An 18,143-nucleotide genomic window follows, 5' to 3' on the forward strand; every position below is an offset into this window, starting at 1 on the left:
GGTACCGGATTAGTTAGGTTCACTTTGAAGATTGGCACCATGGGATGGACGTGTCCCATGGTGCACCCCAAGATTGACACAACCTCTCCTAACGAACCACTTTAGGAGTGAATGTGTCAATCTTGGGGAAGTTCATCCCTATACAGGAAGGAAAATCATCTCCCCTGCAGCCCAGTACGCCGCCTTCCAAAAAGGGATGTTACGTATTCAACCATCTACAAAAAAAATTAATCGTGTTAGGTAGGGAAAAAGACGATTTTGGCTTCACGAAATGAAGATTAGCGAAGCATGCGAATGTAAATGTGCAGGGAAAGAGGTGATTTTACTTCGAATATCGATGCTTTCGCGAAGTCTGCGAGGTCTGAAACGTGAGGATCTATTCGCAGACTTCGCGGACTAATCGATTCGCGAGGTAGATCCATACGTTTCAGACTCTTTCTCTTCGCATATCTTCGCGAAATCATCGATTAACGAAGTAGATCGTTACTTTTCAGGCTCTTTCTCTTCGCAAAGCTTCGCGAAACCATCGATTGCGTAGTGAATTCATGAAAAACGCAGAAAAAAACAGATACTTACATTTTTCGCCCCTTTCACCCCCAAAAGCGACAATAACAATATGATAACATGGGAAGAACGAATGAAATAACGTAGAAAAACCATTTCTTTGATGGTAACAAGAAGAAAGAAACCAAGCAACGAACAGGAAGATGAAAAACCATGGCTTCGTTTTCTAGGGTTGGGAAGTTGCAGAATCAAGAGATGAAGAGAGGAAAAAGAGAAATTCATTGTGATTTTGACTAAATGGTGCAGATTTCGTGCAGTTTAAAGGAAGAAAGGAAGATCAAAAGTCTTGAAATCATTAATGCAGGAGCAACTTTTCGCATAACCAAGGAGATAGGGGGAGTGGCGGTTCGCGAGTGGTGGAAGTGGGAATGTTAGGGGTATTATGGGAAAGTCACACAAAATCAGTCTAGATATGTAGTAAGATGAGTAAATGGGTTAAATATGTAAATGCGTCTCCCATTTGATCCAGTTTTATAATTTTCTCTATCCACAATACCCAATTAATCGAACTGTCTTAAAACGATACTAATATAACCTAAGTTTCAGGGTATAATAGTGAAAAAATCAAGAATACGGACGTGATATAACGTTTTTGAGGAATTACAGGTTTATCTTTAAATGGAATTGTGAAATTTTACCCAACAAAAATTTGAATGGACTGATTTACTCTTATTCGACTACTATTACATTAGATGTTAAGCATAACATTGCATAATTCCATGCATTAATGTTAAATCCACCATTTCTAAAAGAAAAAAAAACAAAAGGTTAGCGACGAATTTTCACCTTATCCCTGAAATTAATCAAACAGCATTACTGTGTTTGAAAGTGTAGTGCAGAAGTGAGGAGGCAGCAGCAAGGAGCGGATAATATAACAAAACCAGGAGCCGAGCCTCAGCAAATATGGAGGCGCTCAAAGTCTGCACTCTTTCTTCTAAGCCATTTAGGCACCTTCTCCAATGGGCTTCTTCTTCCTCCGCCACCAAAACAACCCGTTCTGCTCTGTCCCTACGCTGCTCCTCCTTCTCCGCCACCTCAAGGATCGCTGGCCGCAATCGTAGGTCTTCTTCTCCTCCTTCTTCATCCACCTCTGACCGTGATGCTATTCGCGCTATTCGGGTTAAAAAGGTTTCAACATTCTTATACTTGTAATTTTTTGATCAAATTTTGTTCTCACTCAATTACTTTTATTACTTCAACTCTGAACTTAATATGAAGTTTAGGGTAAAGAAAACTAGTTTCTCATTTATGCTTCTTGGAATAACTCTTCAATGGCGTCTCTAGTCAGTCTCTATTTGGTTACCGAGAAATTGAGGAACAAAAATGAAAGCTCCGTTTTTTGCTTAGCAACGGCGTGTATGCCTGCGAGTGTTTTCTTATTTTCTTTTATATATCAAATTCACTTAATTCCTGTTGGACTACTACTTGTTTTTGAGGGTTTAGTGCATTATAGGCGTAAATAAGGAATGTGCCTTGAAACTTAAATTTACCTGTATTGGAGAAGCAGAGTCTTTTTTTTTTTTTTTGATAAATTTGGGGCATTTTGCAACTTCTGGAGATTCTCCCACCTCCTTGTTGGAGTGTGGTAGCCACCAAGGCAAATGCCTTGCTGGCTGCGAAGCAGAGTCATTTGTGGTTGGTATAAGTATTTGTAATTTATGCTTAATTTGGTTGCTGAAATAAACAATAAATGGAATTATTTTTAATTTCAAAAAAATCTCCTTGTTTCGGACTGAAGCCTATGAGTTTGGTCTCCCAAACTGTGGTTTTGCTAACTTTTATATTACGTTATTCTTATTCTTATTGTTCTTCTTCTCATTATTATTATTATTATTATTCTGTGTGTGTGTGTCTCTATGTATAGGTTGAAGAACTGAGGAGCAAAGGGCTGGAGCCCTATGCGTATAAGTGGGAAAGGACACATACTGCTAATCAGTTACAAGAGATATACAAGGGTCTAGACAATGGTGAAGAGTCAAAAGATCAGGGAGATTACGTGTCAATAGCTGGAAGAATTGTTGCTCGCAGAGCATTTGGAAAGCTTGCCTTTCTGACGTTGAGAGATGATTCAGGGACGATTCAGGTTTTTCTCTTATGCAGAATATCTGCAATTTGAATTTATGGATTTTATCATCTTGAGGTGCCTTAATTTTGTAGAGTGTGGTTAATGTTCTTTGTAGAGGTGTGGCTAATGTTCATGTTAAGGGGTGTATTTGCAGATAGTCTAAGTTGGTTTTTCTTGTACATATATTGAAATTTTATTTTGGTTTCTGGACTTTTAACTTTTGACTTGCTTTGCAGTTTATTTGTTTGCATGTATATCCATAAATATTGAGAAATTCTTAAATAAGAAAAGCGCATGAAAACATAATAATTTCATCAGGAAATAGTTTATAGTAACGAAGATGAAGCATGAAAGTAATAGACTCTCTTTTAGTTTTAGATTCCTACATAGTATGCTTGTGTTGTTGCAAAAGAATGAGAAGTTCTTTTACTTAAAGGCTACATTATGGAACAAAGACTATTATTATCTTAATGGAAACAATTAAGCATCTGAAGAAGAAGCAATATGGCGGAAAGTAAAAGTACGTCTCTTCTCATGTAAAGCAACTTTTTTTGTTCTGTTACTTAACAGCTTAGTGTTGGATTAGTTTGTTCTATTATCAGCTAGTTCTCTACTCTATATTGTTACCATATTTTTTTTATACGATGGAGAAAAGTCATATTCAATAGTGAATATATGTTAAGGCTGTTTGCAAGTAAAGACAACTTGAGTTTGATAGGTACTAATTCTTTGTTTATCTTCCTTTATTCTTCCAGTTCTGCTACCAGAATGGATTAATATGTTCATGGTGTTAAACTTAAACCATATTCTGAACTACTGACTGCTTGTAGTTTCCTTTGGTTTGCTGAGCATCTTCTTTGATCTTCATATTTCTTTTTATGAACTCTAGTGTTTTTACAAACATAACATTTTTCTTATTTTTAATTTATGTTTCTTGCAGCTCTACTGCGAGAAGGAACGGCTTTTAAATGATGAGTTTGAGAAGTTGAAGACACTAGTTGATATTGGTGATATATTGGGAGCTACTGGTTCGATGAAACGCACAGAGAAAGGTAAATTCCCAACATATAATTAATTTGTGGGGCTGATAGATCTTTCTATTATAATAGTAAGATCTGCCCATCTCATATATAAATGATGTGTTTCCTTGGGGTTTTCTGGCTTGGAGGAAGTGGCAAGTTAGTAATTCTTCTAGAAACTATCATTACCTACTTGGAATGTGGGGTCAAACATCAATCTTTTTCTTGTTTATTCTTCAGGCGAGCTTTCAGTTTGTGTGAATTCTTTCAGTATTCTTACAAAATCTCTTCTTCCTCTACCGGACAAATATCATGGTTTAACTGATGTAGATAAGCGTTACCGCCAACGGTGAGTTAGTTTCATATTATTTAGTTCTATTAAATGCTGATCTGTTTGTACGGTAATATAGTGACACGGTGAAAGTGTCATCTATCAATGGGTAAAATTCTTTGACGATATATTTCACATGGTAATATAGACCAATGATGAAAACCTCAAACGTGGCTCACCCAAAAACAACAAATAAACACACAGACGTAGTAGACTTGTATTGATGAACTAGAAAGTAGTGGAAAACATAAATCTATGCCAAAGCACAGCCCAGAGAATGATCCTTTTCTCCTAGCGGAAACCTAAGAGACCCAAAATACCCAAAATGAAATATCCAAAAAGCTCGCTCTCTCCTTTCATAAAGCAACTATATATACTTTCTCACCCAATACTCACACACTAATTCCTAATATCTTTTATTCCTTTACTGCCCTTAATTCCCATGAAGTATTATCTGTCACATTCTCTATCATAATATATACAACAACAACAACAACAAAGCCTTAGTCCCGAAATGATTCGGGGTCGGCTAACATGAACCATCATATAAAACCGTGAAATCAAGTCGTGTCAGCAACACAAATTCGCTCCCTCCACTCCGTCCTATCCACTACCATATTTTCCTCAATTCCCAGTAAACTCATATCACTCTCGATCACCCTCCTCCAAGTTTGCTTAGGTCTTTCCCTACCCCTCACCACTACATCCCTTTGCCACTCTTCGGTCCTCCTAACCGGCGCATCAAGCGCTCTACGTCTCATATGGCCAAACCACCTTAGTCGGTTTTCTCTCATTTTATTCTCAATAGATGTAACCCCTCTATCATAATATATATATATATAATTTTTTTAATTCATCTAATGTAGTTAGACCTTAGCTTTGAACACAGAAACCTATTTGATATTCTGAAAGACTTTGATTTAATTGTTCTTATCTTCTGGAGTGGTTATTGTAATATGTAGGTATGTTGATATGATTGCAAATCCTGAAGTAGCTGATGTGTTTCGTAAAAGAGCCAAGGTGGATTGTCTTCACTGCTGCATAATCTTAAGCTGTATTCTTTTGTCTTCTCAATTTGCATTTTTTGTTGCACTTAAAGCTATTTAACTTTCAGTTTTCAGTATTTATCTGTTCAGTTAATTCTTTTGTTTTGATTTCTTGATCACCATATTGAGCTTTATTCTCTGTTGAAGATTTTTATGACGAGTTTCGATGAATTTATTAGGATATGGTGAATTTACCTTTATGAAAATGTAGCACTAAACTGTTTAAAGGAAAGATCCATCTCCAATTTAAATGGGATTGAATCTTTGATTAGTTCAGTTCATCATATTGAGTTGTTTCTACAGTGAAAAGTTTTTGGACACGTTCTTTACATTACAGTGTTGTATCAGTTATGATCTACAGAAACCAGGACTATTATGAGATAAAAACTGTGGTCAGTTTTAAATCTCAGGCTCTTTTGCAAAGAAGCCTCAAACGTCCAAAGGTTCCTGCCTCTTGAAAAACCTTGAAAGGTCTTGATTTTGAGCAACTTTGTTGTATGTTTTAGATTATTATAGCCTCATGAATTGCTGTCAATATGTTTATCCTGTTGTTTGTGATGGTTTAGCTACATGAACTGACAATTACCTTTGGCAGATCATTTCAGAGATTCGCAAGACAGTGGAATCATTAGGTTTTCTTGAAGTAGATACCCCAGTTCTACAGGTTTTTTACTTTGTTCACATTGCTTTTATGCTTTCATATCTTTCCTTGTATCTGTTATCATATGGAAGTACACAAAAAGTATCTGTCATTTATTTTGTAGATTTGAAGTTTGATGCTGTTTATAGTTGACACATTTGATTTGAGTGATAACTGTGGAATGAATGAAAGTTTTTCATTAGGAGGTCTTTTCAATTGTATTTGCTAATATCCTATAATCCGGTTATTTAAACTGGAGTAGCTGGAAATGTTAGTTAACAGCTTGACTAGACATTTGGAAGAATAAAGTTGGTTTTGAGCTTATAGGCTGCATAATTAGAATTCAAATTAGAATGGAAATGAAATAGAAATATAAAATATACATAGAATTCTATAATATATAATAAAACAAAAGAATACTAGACTTCTTTCACACTTCCCCCAAAGAGATAGTTCGCGATAGACAATGGGATAAGTAATTTGAGTCATTCAAATCCAGATCATGAATGTTGGAATGAATAGGATACTATCCTAATCAAAATCCATACATTTGTCTCATACACTGGGTTTTATATTTCTAATTTTTGTGTTTCTAATTTTTCTTTTACATTTCATTTCTATTTACTATTTAAAATTTTGGGTTTCAAATTCATTTATTTATATTAATATTAATATTAATATTTCTATTTAATATTTGTTTTTTTTTCTAATCCAAAAGTCAGAAGCTTTAATATATATATATGTTATATGTTAATTACTTTTTAAACAACTTCATGGTTTCGCTTGCTATTTTAGTTGGTCATGATGTCATTTTTGAGTGAAAGAGTTTTTTGGATAGTTGAACTATTTTCTGCTTTTTTCCCCCATACATGATGATGCACTTGTGCTAATGATGCATTTGTGTTAATGAACAAGTCCAAATGATAGGTTATTTAATCGAAGATGAGATATGCTCTCTATTTCTTTGCGAGAAACAATTTGTAGATGTTTCAGTCTCTATAAACGAAGTTGATTGTATTTTGTAATTTTCGTAAATTATCATGCTTTTTAGTTGGATTGTACTGAATGACAATAACGTCTTGTATTATCTAGACATCAAAATTTTCTCTCTTTCGATTGTATTTTGTAATTTTCGTGAACTCTCATGCTTTTTTGTTGGATTATACTGAAGGACAATAACATCTTGTATTATCTAGACATCAAATTTTCTTTGTTTTAGCTTTTCCAAATCAATCTTTGCACTACCTAGATATCATACTCTATGAAGCACATATATATTGTGTATGTCAAACACACAACTTTTAATTGATTTTATTTTCTAGGGAGCAGCTGGTGGAGCAGAAGCTAGGCCATTTGTGACGTATCATAATTCACTTGGAAGAAATCTGTATCTAAGAATTGCCACAGAGCTTCACTTAAAGAGAATGCTGGTGAGGTTTTAATTTTAGTTTCTTTCTCCCATCTTTCTTCTTTACCAGAAAATGTTACTTGACAAGGTGCTAACTGTACTTTTTTTGGTTTTTGAGCATTAATATTTTAGGTAGATTTTTTAAGTTTTAACTGAAATTTATAGTGTAAACTCCATCCTTCATGTCCCTTTATTATGTTTTGCATTATGCACTTTGTGCTATTCTTCCAAGATCCAATTTAGAACAAGTTTATTCAACTTAGACAAGTTACAACAAATAATATCAGCTAATATCCCTGTAGTGCCTGGATCATACTGGAAAAATGGCCAGCAGATGCTGGACATTATGAGACAGGATGAAGAGTGTCAAAATCTCAGTGTCTTAGCTTGTGACAGCGTGTTTTGTCCATTACGGATGATACACTGCTTTTCCGATGTGTTAAAGCAGCATCACACTGCAGAATTGCAGACAATAAAAGAAAGAAGATGATAATGATAACAGGAACAAAGGGAAAACAGGGGATAAACATATGCAGGCTGGGCTATATCGTTATTTAATTTAGTCTAATGGGACTTCTTTTAACTTCTTATTTGATTATAGGTGTACAATAAATTTCATATTTTTAACATATAAAATCAATCTGAAGCTTATTAATTTGATTTTAATAATGAACATTGAGCACTTTGTGGTCTTCTATTAATTCTTCTGGCTCTTAGCCATATATAAACTAACAAATCCTTTAATTGACTTATTTAAATCAATTTTAATGTTTTAGATTTGTAAGATAGTTAAGCACAATTTTAATTCTATGAACTGTTGTTACAATGCTACCTTAGAAAACATTACTACAACAACAACAACAACAAAGCCTTAGTCCCGAAATGATTCGGGGTCGGCTAACATGAACCATCATATAAAACTGTGAAATCAAGTCGTGTCAGCGACACAAATTCGCTCCCTCCACTCCGTCCTATCCACTACCATATTTTCCTCAATTCCCAATAAACTCATATCACTCTCGATCACCCTCCAAGTTTGCTTAGGTCTTCCCCTACCCCTCACCACTACATCCCTTTGCCACTCTTCGGTTCTCCTAACCAGCGCATCAAGCGCTCTACGTCTCACATGGCCAAACCACCTTAGTTGGTTTTCTCTCATTTTATTCTCAATAGATGTGACCCCTACTTTTGTCCTAATTATTTCATTACTCACCCGATCCTTTCTCGTATGACCACAGATCCATCTCAACATACGCATCTCCGCCACTGACATCTTATGGATGTGGCAGTGTTTCACTGCCCAACACTCCATACCATATAACAATGCTGGTCTAATTGCCGTCCGGTAGAATTTCCCCTTCAATCTATTAGGCATGCCGGGGTCACAAAGGAAACCCGTAGCACTCTTCCACTTCGACCAACCAGCTTTAATCCTATGAGCAACATCCCCATCTACTTCTCCATCCGTTTGGATAATAGATCCTAAATACCGGAAGCAATCTGAGGCCTGAACAACTCTCCCATCTAGGGTGATTGTCCCTGCCTCCCTACTCCTATGGCCGCTAAACTTACACTCCAAATATTCTGTCTTACTTCGGCTCAACTTAAAGCCTCTAGATTCTAGAGTTTGTCTCCATAGTTCCAACTTACTCTCCACTCCTACTTTCGTCTCATCCACCAACACAATATCATCTGCAAACAGCATGCACCATGGTATACCATCTTGAAGTGAACTTGTTAGTTCATCCATAACGATGGCAAAAAGAAATGGGCTTAGTGCGGAACCTTGATGCACTCCAATCGTAATAGGAAACTCTTCAGTCTTCCCAACACTAGTACGTACACTCGTGCATGCTCCCTCATACATGTCCTTTATGATGTCAATATATTTCCGCGAAATTCCTTTCCTTATCAAGGCCCACCAAAGTACTTCCCTTGGTACCTTATCATATGCTTTCTCCAAGTCAATGAAAACCATATGCAAGTCTTTCTTCTTATTTCGATAGTGCTCCATTAATTGTCTCATTAGATGGATGTCTTCCATAGTTGATCTTCCCGGCATAAAGCCAAACTGGTTTTCCGAGATCTTCACCGTCCTCCTTAGCCTTTGTTCGATCACTCGCTCCCAAAGTTTCATAGTGTGACTCATTAATTTGATTCCCCGATAGTTGGCACAATCTTGGACATCGCCTTTGTTCTTATACAAAGGGATTAAAATACTTTTCCTCCATTCTGATGGCATCTTATTGTTTCTCCAAATTTTGTTGAAGAACGTCGTCAACCATTCGATTCCTCTTTCTCCCAAACATCTCCAAATCTCAATAGGGATGCCATCAGGTCCTACTGCTTTCTCCAACTTCATCTTACTTAATGCCATTTTGACTTCACCCTTTTGAATTCTCCGTAGGCATTCATGATTTATCATATCGTGATGGATACTTATATCTCCAACATCTTGTCTGCGATCTCCATTGAATAAGTCATCAAAATAGGACCTCCATCGTTCCTTGATATCCTTATCTCCAACTAGGACTTTCTGGTCCACATCCTTCACACATTTAACTTTTCCGAGATCTCGCGTCTTCCTATCTCTCATCCGAGCAATTCTATATATGTCTCTTTCCCCTTCTTTCGTATCCAATCTGGTATACAGCCCGATTCACCTTTGCTCTAGCATCTCGTATGACCTTCTTTACTTCCCTTTTAGCCTCTTTGTATTTTTCGTAGTTCTCGTCACTCCTACATTTCCCCAATATTTTATAGGATTCTCGCTTACTCTTTACTGCTTGTCGTACCTCTTCTGTCCACCAAGATGTGTCCTTACCCGGTGGCATGCTACCTTTAGATTCCCCTAGAACTTCCTTCGCTACTTCCCTTATACTATGCTCCATCTTAGTCCATATCGAATCTATATCTAAATCCATATTACAAGTCCAAACATCTTTTTTGGTCATCTCATCCACAAATTTTTGTTGATTCTCTCCTTGCAATTTCCACCACTTAATCTTAGTCTCTACTTGTGGTGTTTGTTTTCTTATACATTTCCTACTTCGAAAATCAAGCACCACTACTCTATGTTGGGTTGTCGTACTCTCACCAGGGATCACCTTACAATCAATATAACTCTTTCTCCAAGCACTCCTTACTAAGAAGAAGTCAATTTGGCTCGCATTACCACCACTCCGATAAGTCACTAAGTGGGATGTTCTCTTCATAAACCATGTGTTCATGATACTCAAGTCATAGGCTGATGCGAATTCCAAAATATCATTTCCTGCTTCATTCTTATCTCCAAAACCATACCCTCCATGAACACTCTCAAACCCATCTCGCCTGGAACCCACGTGTCCATTGAGATCACCCCAGTACCATTTTTTCATCCCTAGGAACCTGTTGCACCACTTCCTCTAAGTCCTCCCAAAAAGCTTGTCTTATAGAGACATCTAATCCTATTTGTGGCGCATATGCACTAATGACATTCACAACCTCATCCCCTATCACTAGCTTGACACTCATAATTCTATCGCTCTTCCTAGACACCGCTACTACATCATCAATATACTCCCTATCAATAAGAATACCTACTCCATTTCTACCCTTATCCTTTCCTGAGTATCAAAGCTTATAACCCCAAGGAGCTATCTCTCTAGCCTTGGCTCCAACCCACTTGGTTTCTTGTAGGTACATTATATTTATTCTCCTCCTCTTCATAACTTCTACAATTTCAGCTAATCTTCCTGTCAAAGAACCTATGTTCCATGTCCCAAAGCGTAACCTACTACCCTTACCCCTACCCCTACCATTACCGTGGACTAGCTTATTTACCCGCAACCCTTGCATAGTTGACACCACCCCCGGGTCCTGGGGTGGCGCGCCGCTTCGGGGCGACGACCTAGCAACCCTTGCACATTTATCACTTACACCCGGGTCTAGGAAGTGCAGCGCGTCGCTGAGTAGGGAATGCCCCAACGGTATTTATAGTATGGTTCATGTCATAAGATGTGGCACATTGAACTTGGTAAAATGAAATGGTTGAATAATTGAAAAATGAGATTATTCAGGAATACAAATTGAATAGTTTTACGCTGGCCGCCACAAACCTACCACAACCCTCCTCCTTTGTCCGGGCTTGGGACCGGCTGTAAAGGCCACCAAGTGACCCTCACAGGCGGAGTTTACCTTAGAAAACATTATGATGATAAATTCATACAATAATATAGCTATAAGATCATAAATTATTGCTAAAAAGTTAATTCATACAATGTTTTGTATTTTGTCAAAGGGCAAAGAACAAAAATAAACCTTGCGCTTTTACGCATTTGCAAGGACGTCCTTGTGGTTTAAAAGTTTATAAACACAGGTCTAAGGTTTCGTCCATTTACAAAGACTTCTTCACTAAAACCATCCAAATTTGCCTACGTGACAAAGGTTCAAAACAAAAATTCCAGCGATATTTCAATTTCATTGCACCCCTTGTAACATGTAAGAACATTAGAAAGTAGAAAAAAAGTATTAAATGACTTAAATTCCTTTTGTTTACTTACCTTTTTAGTGAAAAAGTCTATCTTTGCAAATGGAGGAAATCCTAACCCGCTTTTACAAACTTTTAAACCATAGGGGCGTCTGTAAAGCCACAAGGTTTATTTTTGTACTTATCCTTTTTTCAAATCTAGCTGATTTCTTAGTTTTTTTTAAACAAATTCATGTTGTTTTGATGGTAGAGTCTTATATGATGGCGTTGATACCAAAACAATTACCAACACTTGAATTTGCAAACAAAAAGTTGTAAACTTGAGGCTCTGGAGTCTAGGGCAGCCCTTCATGCAGAAATTATTTGCAAGTGTTTCCATTCTTGCGAGGACCTTGCTCTGGTTTGGTATTGGTATCATGTAATTCAATTTTTGAAGAGTCAAACCATTTGAAGACATAGAACAGAAAAAAAGTACTGTTCTTTTTCCAACCTTAATATTTTTAACTCTGATGTGATCAAAATACTTTAACCAGTTCATAATATGTTTTGCTTTCTCATATGTTATTTATTAGTGAACAAGGTATTCTCTATACAACTCTTCTCATGTAGTTACTATCTTTTGTTTTGCTCTTTTAGTTTGCCCTCTACAATATGTGCATTATCTTATGATAGGTTGGGGGTTTTGAGAAAGTATACGAAATTGGAAGAATATTCAGAAATGAAGGCATTTCAACTCGTCATAATCCAGAATTTACTACTATAGAGGTAATACCTTAGTACGCTTGTTCATGTTAGTCTGGTATTAGACTTAATATTCAAGATATTTCCTTTTGTTTTATTTAGATGGGCCCTAGTTAATATTGTTATCGTTTTCTTAGATTTATGAAGCATATTCAGACTACCAAAGCATGATGAACATGGCCGAGGAAATTGTCACTCGCTGTGCTCTGTCTATTCATGGGAAGCTTTCCATTGATTACCAGGTAAATGTTTATCATCCCTTCGAGTCTATCGATGTTTCAAAAGTATAAAGATGATCTCTTTTCTGCTCTTTGTATCTCTAAGAGCAACATGTTATTTATATCTGTTAAAGGATTTTGTAATACGAAAATGCAGGGGGTACAGATTTGTCTAGAGAGCCCCTGGAGGAGGGAAACCATGCATAATCTTGTCAGAGAGGCCACTGGGATTTCTTTCAGCGAGCTGAATAATGATCTTAACCTTGCTAAGGATGTTACTTTGAAGACACTTGGGCAGGTGCTCGAGGTAAAGGACAAGTTCACTATTCAAGCATGTCCTTCTGTTGGTCACCTCCTGAATGAGGTAAGGAGGTAGTCTATTATCAGTCATAATATATACTTGAATGTTAGTTTCTCTTGGAGGTTTTCTGTTTTCTGTATTGTTGATACTGTAGGCTAGTTTATTGATGCTTGCACATTTGTAAAACCTATAATATAGTCTAAATTCTCCAGGTTTTTGAAATTTTCGTAGAACCAAAGCTTTTGCAACCGACATTTGTTTTGGACTATCCAGTTGAAATCTCTCCACTTGCCAAACCACACCGGAGGTAGAACAATCCAACCAAAAAAATTTATTTTGTTTTTCAACTGCTGAAATACATCAGAGTCCTTTTGCTCATCTTTAACATTTGATACTACTGTTTTTGGTACCCTGTTGCAAGTTTTGTCTCCGTTCATAATTTTCTTCCCTGTGCTTTTCAATTCTCCGTTGTGTTCTTGATGTGGAGACAATGAGAATGGAGATGTATGAACATGCAGTGCTCGTTTTCATTTCATTCCCATGCTTGATAACACAAACGCTGTGCCTGCAGGTTCTGTTTTACCAACACAGAGAGTTACCTTTATAATTCAAATGCCATGTTTTTGTTTTGGTATAAAAGTAAATTTGACATTGGTAAAATCTATTTGAAGATAAGATGTTGAGATGGAATTAGAAATGATTAATTTGCATCTCTGCAGAGCAGTGCAATCATGTTGTCTCCTTTGATGAGTTTCTTTTCTAACTTTTGTTTAAAACAGAAAGGCAGGCTTGACAGAGAGATTTGAACTCTTCATCTGTGGTCGAGAATTAGCCAATGCATTTTCTGAATTGACTGATCCTATGGATCAGGTAAGTTCCTACGTCATTTTTGGATATGCTTGTTTATGCAAATTTCTAAATTTAGTGCAACAATTATGTGTGCCGTTTTAACGACTACCAAATGGTAAGGCTTTTTTTTTTTGTTTTTTTTTTTTTAAAAATGATGAAACTATGGTGAACTTATTTTAATTTTGTTTCATAACTAATCCTATAAAATGGTACTGAACTTCATAATATTTTGAAATGCTCTGTCCTGAATAATAAAAGTGAGAAATCAACTTATCCTAATATTTATTATTCAAGCCATGGTGCTGTTGCTGGTGTGGAAGGTGGAGCATTGCTCCAAACTTACTTTCCAACGAACGGAGTAGAAGAGTTACAGAATGACTAGTTTGCGAGACAGTTGACTCAAGCATAATGGCTTGAAATTCTTCTGCTTTCTTCCAAACGATGACGATGACGACAACAATAAATAATAATAAATAAATAAATAAAGAAAGAAAGAAAACACTCTTCAAGAAGGGAAGGGCACCTCTGACTTGGTTGACAGTTTTTAAAAAGCACCTCAATGTGCTAAAGCTCTAAAAGATCGTACTTTTAACAGGGCTGATTGTGTTAGGAACCTTGGCGTAGGATCTAGTCAAATGTCTAGACTCAAAAGAATTCATCTTCAAATCTATATTGAATTGACAAAGGCAGACTCATCCTTGACAACCCCTTTGTAATTCTGAATTTGAGAGAATGAAAATTGATATATTATTGAATAGAAAGCTGTTATATAGGCTGCAGATACAAGAGAATTCTAGATCCTAAATTATAGGAATAATTATATCACCCCCTAAATTATATGAATCAAGACTAACAATTAAAGGAAACAAAATAATGTTTGAAATAACAAAAGGAAATAAATTTAAATTCTGGAATAGGAAAGTATTTAACAGGAAAGTAATTAGGCCGAAGATTTCTTCTTTCTTTGATAATCCCTTCCAATAAAAGCGTCCATATCATCACTCCCTAACTCGATTTTGAGCTTGTCCTCAAGCTCAAACCCTGGATACGCTTCTTGAAAGTGTTCTAATGGCTCCCATGTTGCATCTTCAGGATTCTCCTGCCCATTGTACGAGCAGCTCGCTTTGACCTCGATTGAGCACTTGCTGCGGAGGATAGAATGTGGGGCTGGCAAAGCTTTTCCATCACAAGTAGGTGGTAGGTTCCCCACAATAGTTGGCGGAGGCCTTTTATATGCCTTGAGCAAAGACACGTGAAACACATCGTGAAGTTCAAGCTTGTAAGCAACCGACCCCACTTTGGCTAGGATTCTAAAAGGCCAAAATATTTTGGAAGAAGCTTATGATACTTTTGTCTTGATATCGTTAGCTGGCGGTAAGGTTGAAGCCGCAACCGGACCCAATCCCCAATTGCAAAAGTCGCAACCAGACTCAATTGAATGAAATGTGTACATGATCAATTTCTCCCTCTACCTTCGCGTGAAAAACTGTGTAAACTGTTTTTATTATTTTAAAAACAAAAATAAAAATTAAATTATAAAAGAAATAAATATAAAGACAAAAATACCCCTTTGACCATTGACTTTGATGGCCATTTTGACTTTTTTTTTAACACTGTTAATCAATTTAGAATGTCTTTGCTAATAGAATTAACCTCAAGGTGCCTGTTTGTCAACTTTTAAACCACATATGTATTTGAAAATAACCCAGGGTTTATTTTTGTACTTTTCGACCCAGCGGTAAAAGGATCCACTTGATGGAAAGGAAGAAGTCCTGAAGTCCTAGCCAATAATGATTGGAATTGTCGTTGATACTCTTCGACTGAACCAAACTGCTTGAAGTTGGTTTGTTCTCCCAAGGGATTATTACTCATAGCTAACCCAAATCTCACGTGACAACACTCCTTAAATCGCCCCCAATTTAGTTCTACCTCCTCTTGCTCAATTTGATCAAACCATAGTTGGGCCTCACCCAATAGATGGAATGCAGCTAGGCCCACCTTATCTCCTTCAGCAGTTTTTGGATTGATGAAAAATTTCTCGTACCTTTTCAGTCACCCTAAAGGGTCATGAGTGGCGTCATAGGTCGGAAATTCCATCTTGAAATAACGGGCTACCATAGATCCTCGCGTCTGTGGTTCAGGTCTGCCACCTAAACCCGAGTTTCTGCTGCTGCCAGGAATTCCATTGTTTTGTCCATCTATATTATTGCCGGCGGATCCCTTCTCTTTTTCACGAACTGAAACTGATAATTATGCAATTTGTTCCTCTAGTGCACGTTGACGAGACGACATTTGTTCCATAAAAGCATCCAGCTTCGACGCCAAATTTTGCGTGTCACCCGTGACGCCAAGCTCTGATACCAAGTTGTTATGAACCTTGGTGTAGGATCCAGTCATAGGTCTAGACATAAAAGAATTCTTTTTCGAATCTATATTGAATTGACAAAGGCAGACTCGTCCTTGACGGAGCCCCTTTTGAGAGAATGAAAATTGATATATTATTGAATAGAAAAGCCTTTATATATAGGCTGCAGATACAAGAGAATTCTAGATCCTAAATTATAGTGATAATCATATCACCCCCTAAATTATAGGAATCAAGACTAACAATTAAAGGAAACAAAATAATGTCTGAAATAACAAAAGGAAATAAATTTAAATTCTGGAATAGGAAAGTAATTAGGCTGAAGATTTCTTTTTTCTTTGGTAATGCCTTCCAATAAAGGCGTCCGTGTCAGATTGATGAACATATCCTTGTAGCCAACCCAACGAATTGGTATTAAGACTAGGTTTTTGCAGTAAAAATATTTTATTTTTACTAAATTATTATTAAAGTGATGCATCCACATGTTGTTTAGTTAAAGTATTTGATGCTCTTTTAGTCTTCTTCAGTAACCAGAAAAGGGTGCCTAACAGAAAAGCATGTTTATTGCATGGTCTTGATGTGTCTTGTAGTTCTCTTTTACAAACTTGGACATGCATTTTATCAAAGATTGTGGTTGCTTTTCCTTAAATATTTATGTTGGCGTGCTGCTTGTCACCCATATTTGAAGCATGTACTTGTGGTTTTTGCATGTTCTTCTCGATTTTTTTTTCTTGCGGATATATCACAAGCATGAAATTATGTTTTAAAAGTGTCCACAATTTAATATGTTGGTAGAGAGGACGCTTGGAAGAACAAGTGAGGCAGCACAATGAGAAAAAGCTAGCTATATCAGATACTGATGGTGCAGACGAGAAAAATGATGAACAAGAGGATGATTCATATGAAGTGAAACTTGATGATGACTTTTTAACAGCTCTGGAATATGGAATGCCTCCTGCTTCAGGAATGGTAATCATCCTCTTTGCAAAATTTTTTCCCCTTGGACCGAAGTTTTTGCTGTCCAACTAAAATGCTGCCGCATGAGGATTGACAACGTTATCCCTTAATGTATCTAAAAAATGTGAGAAATAGTAAATTTATTAGGTGAATTACACGGGTCCTCTTGGAGTTGGTTGAGTAGCTTTTACATTGTTATAGTGTTGACCCTGAACTTCAAAAACTATTTTAAATTAAAAATATCAAAAATTCATCTCATTAACTCATCTGAGTATTATGATTCTTATTTATTATTTATGTTGCACAAGTTTGTAGTGTGATCATGCACAAAATCTATATAAAGAATTAGTGTCCTTTAGCTTAAGTTCCTTGATTTTCAATAGCCTATAATTCACCTTATTTTCTGGCCGTATCCTTTGATTGATCAATGTTTTTGGGCATGAAACATAATGGAAAGGAGCTGTCTTGTGTTGTGTAGGGACTTGGAATTGACAGGCTAGTGATGCTATTGACGAACTCTGCTAGCATCCGAGATGTTATTGCTTTTCCTGTACTCAAGATTCAGCAGCAGTAGGTTTGCATTGCAACAAACTGCTAGGCTTTCTGTGTCATACATACGTTTTGATAATAATATTTCAAAGATTATTAGTACCTCTCCCTCCAATGTGGGACTCAGGTAGGCAGCATTAGATCCGGTATGCTTGAAATTCTTGTACCAAGAAATCTTTTGGCCTCAGTTTGGCATTTTCTATACATTGTACTTCTTAGTGATTCAGCTCTCCATGTTTTATTTATATTTTTTATCTGGTGGACTTTTTCCCCCCTTGAATCAAGCACAGAAACAATTGTGTATTTTACTGTACAATACAGCATTACGCATTTCTGAATTTTCTTTTATAATAATTGAAAAGCAGCTCAACATTTTTTTTTGGGGGAAATTACACATTTTGCCACTTTTAGAGGTGGTATTTCAATCCGTAATTTCACTTTGTTTCTATGCATGTCGTATTTTTTTAGTTTCAGAGCCAACAGCCCAACCCTTGGAACATACTACAGCCCCAAGTGGCGAAGAGCCGACATCAAGGTGCCAAACCTTCCGGCGAGAGTACACCCGACCCCAAGTCTCAGAGGTCGTCAGCACAGTGAACCAGATGATGGTTAGAAGACA

The 18,143-nt window shown here is 36.7% G+C and overlaps 1 protein-coding gene across 1 annotated transcript; it reads left to right on the plus strand.

Moving 5' to 3' along the window:
* The first annotated feature begins 1,307 nt into the window (after window positions 1-1,307).
* LOC136230049 (lysine--tRNA ligase, chloroplastic/mitochondrial) lies at window positions 1,308-17,746 on the plus strand. The gene is made up of 14 exons (XM_066018985.1): window positions 1,308-1,692; window positions 2,429-2,647; window positions 3,570-3,681; window positions 3,889-3,997; window positions 4,942-4,999; window positions 5,621-5,689; window positions 6,988-7,095; window positions 12,217-12,309; window positions 12,423-12,527; window positions 12,661-12,867; window positions 13,017-13,111; window positions 13,584-13,674; window positions 16,814-16,987; window positions 17,454-17,746. Exons 1-14 carry the CDS (start codon window positions 1,468-1,470, stop codon window positions 17,547-17,549), a joined length of 1,761 nt encoding a protein of 586 aa, XP_065875057.1. The 5' UTR covers window positions 1,308-1,467; the 3' UTR covers window positions 17,550-17,746.
* Window positions 17,747-18,143: the final 397 nt, after the last annotated feature.

The sequence above is a fragment of the Euphorbia lathyris genome, chromosome 5, assembly GCF_963576675.1.
Source record: "Euphorbia lathyris chromosome 5, ddEupLath1.1, whole genome shotgun sequence".
Lineage (NCBI taxonomy): Eukaryota > Viridiplantae > Streptophyta > Magnoliopsida > Malpighiales > Euphorbiaceae > Euphorbia > Euphorbia lathyris.

What these genes read in the sequence shown, in the direction of transcription:
- LOC136230049 (XM_066018985.1), top strand. Translation starts at nt 1,468, where the DNA reads ATGGAGGCGCTCAAAGTCTGCACTCTTTCTTCTAAGCCATTTAGGCAC. An exon ending in GCGCTATTCGGGTTAAAAAG is followed by an intron (nt 1,693 to 2,428) that starts GTTTCAACATTC and finishes CTCTATGTATAG; the next exon opens with GTTGAAGAACTGAGGAGCAA. An exon ending in TAGATACCCCAGTTCTACAG is followed by an intron (nt 5,690 to 6,987) that starts GTTTTTTACTTT and finishes TTTATTTTCTAG; the next exon opens with GGAGCAGCTGGTGGAGCAGA.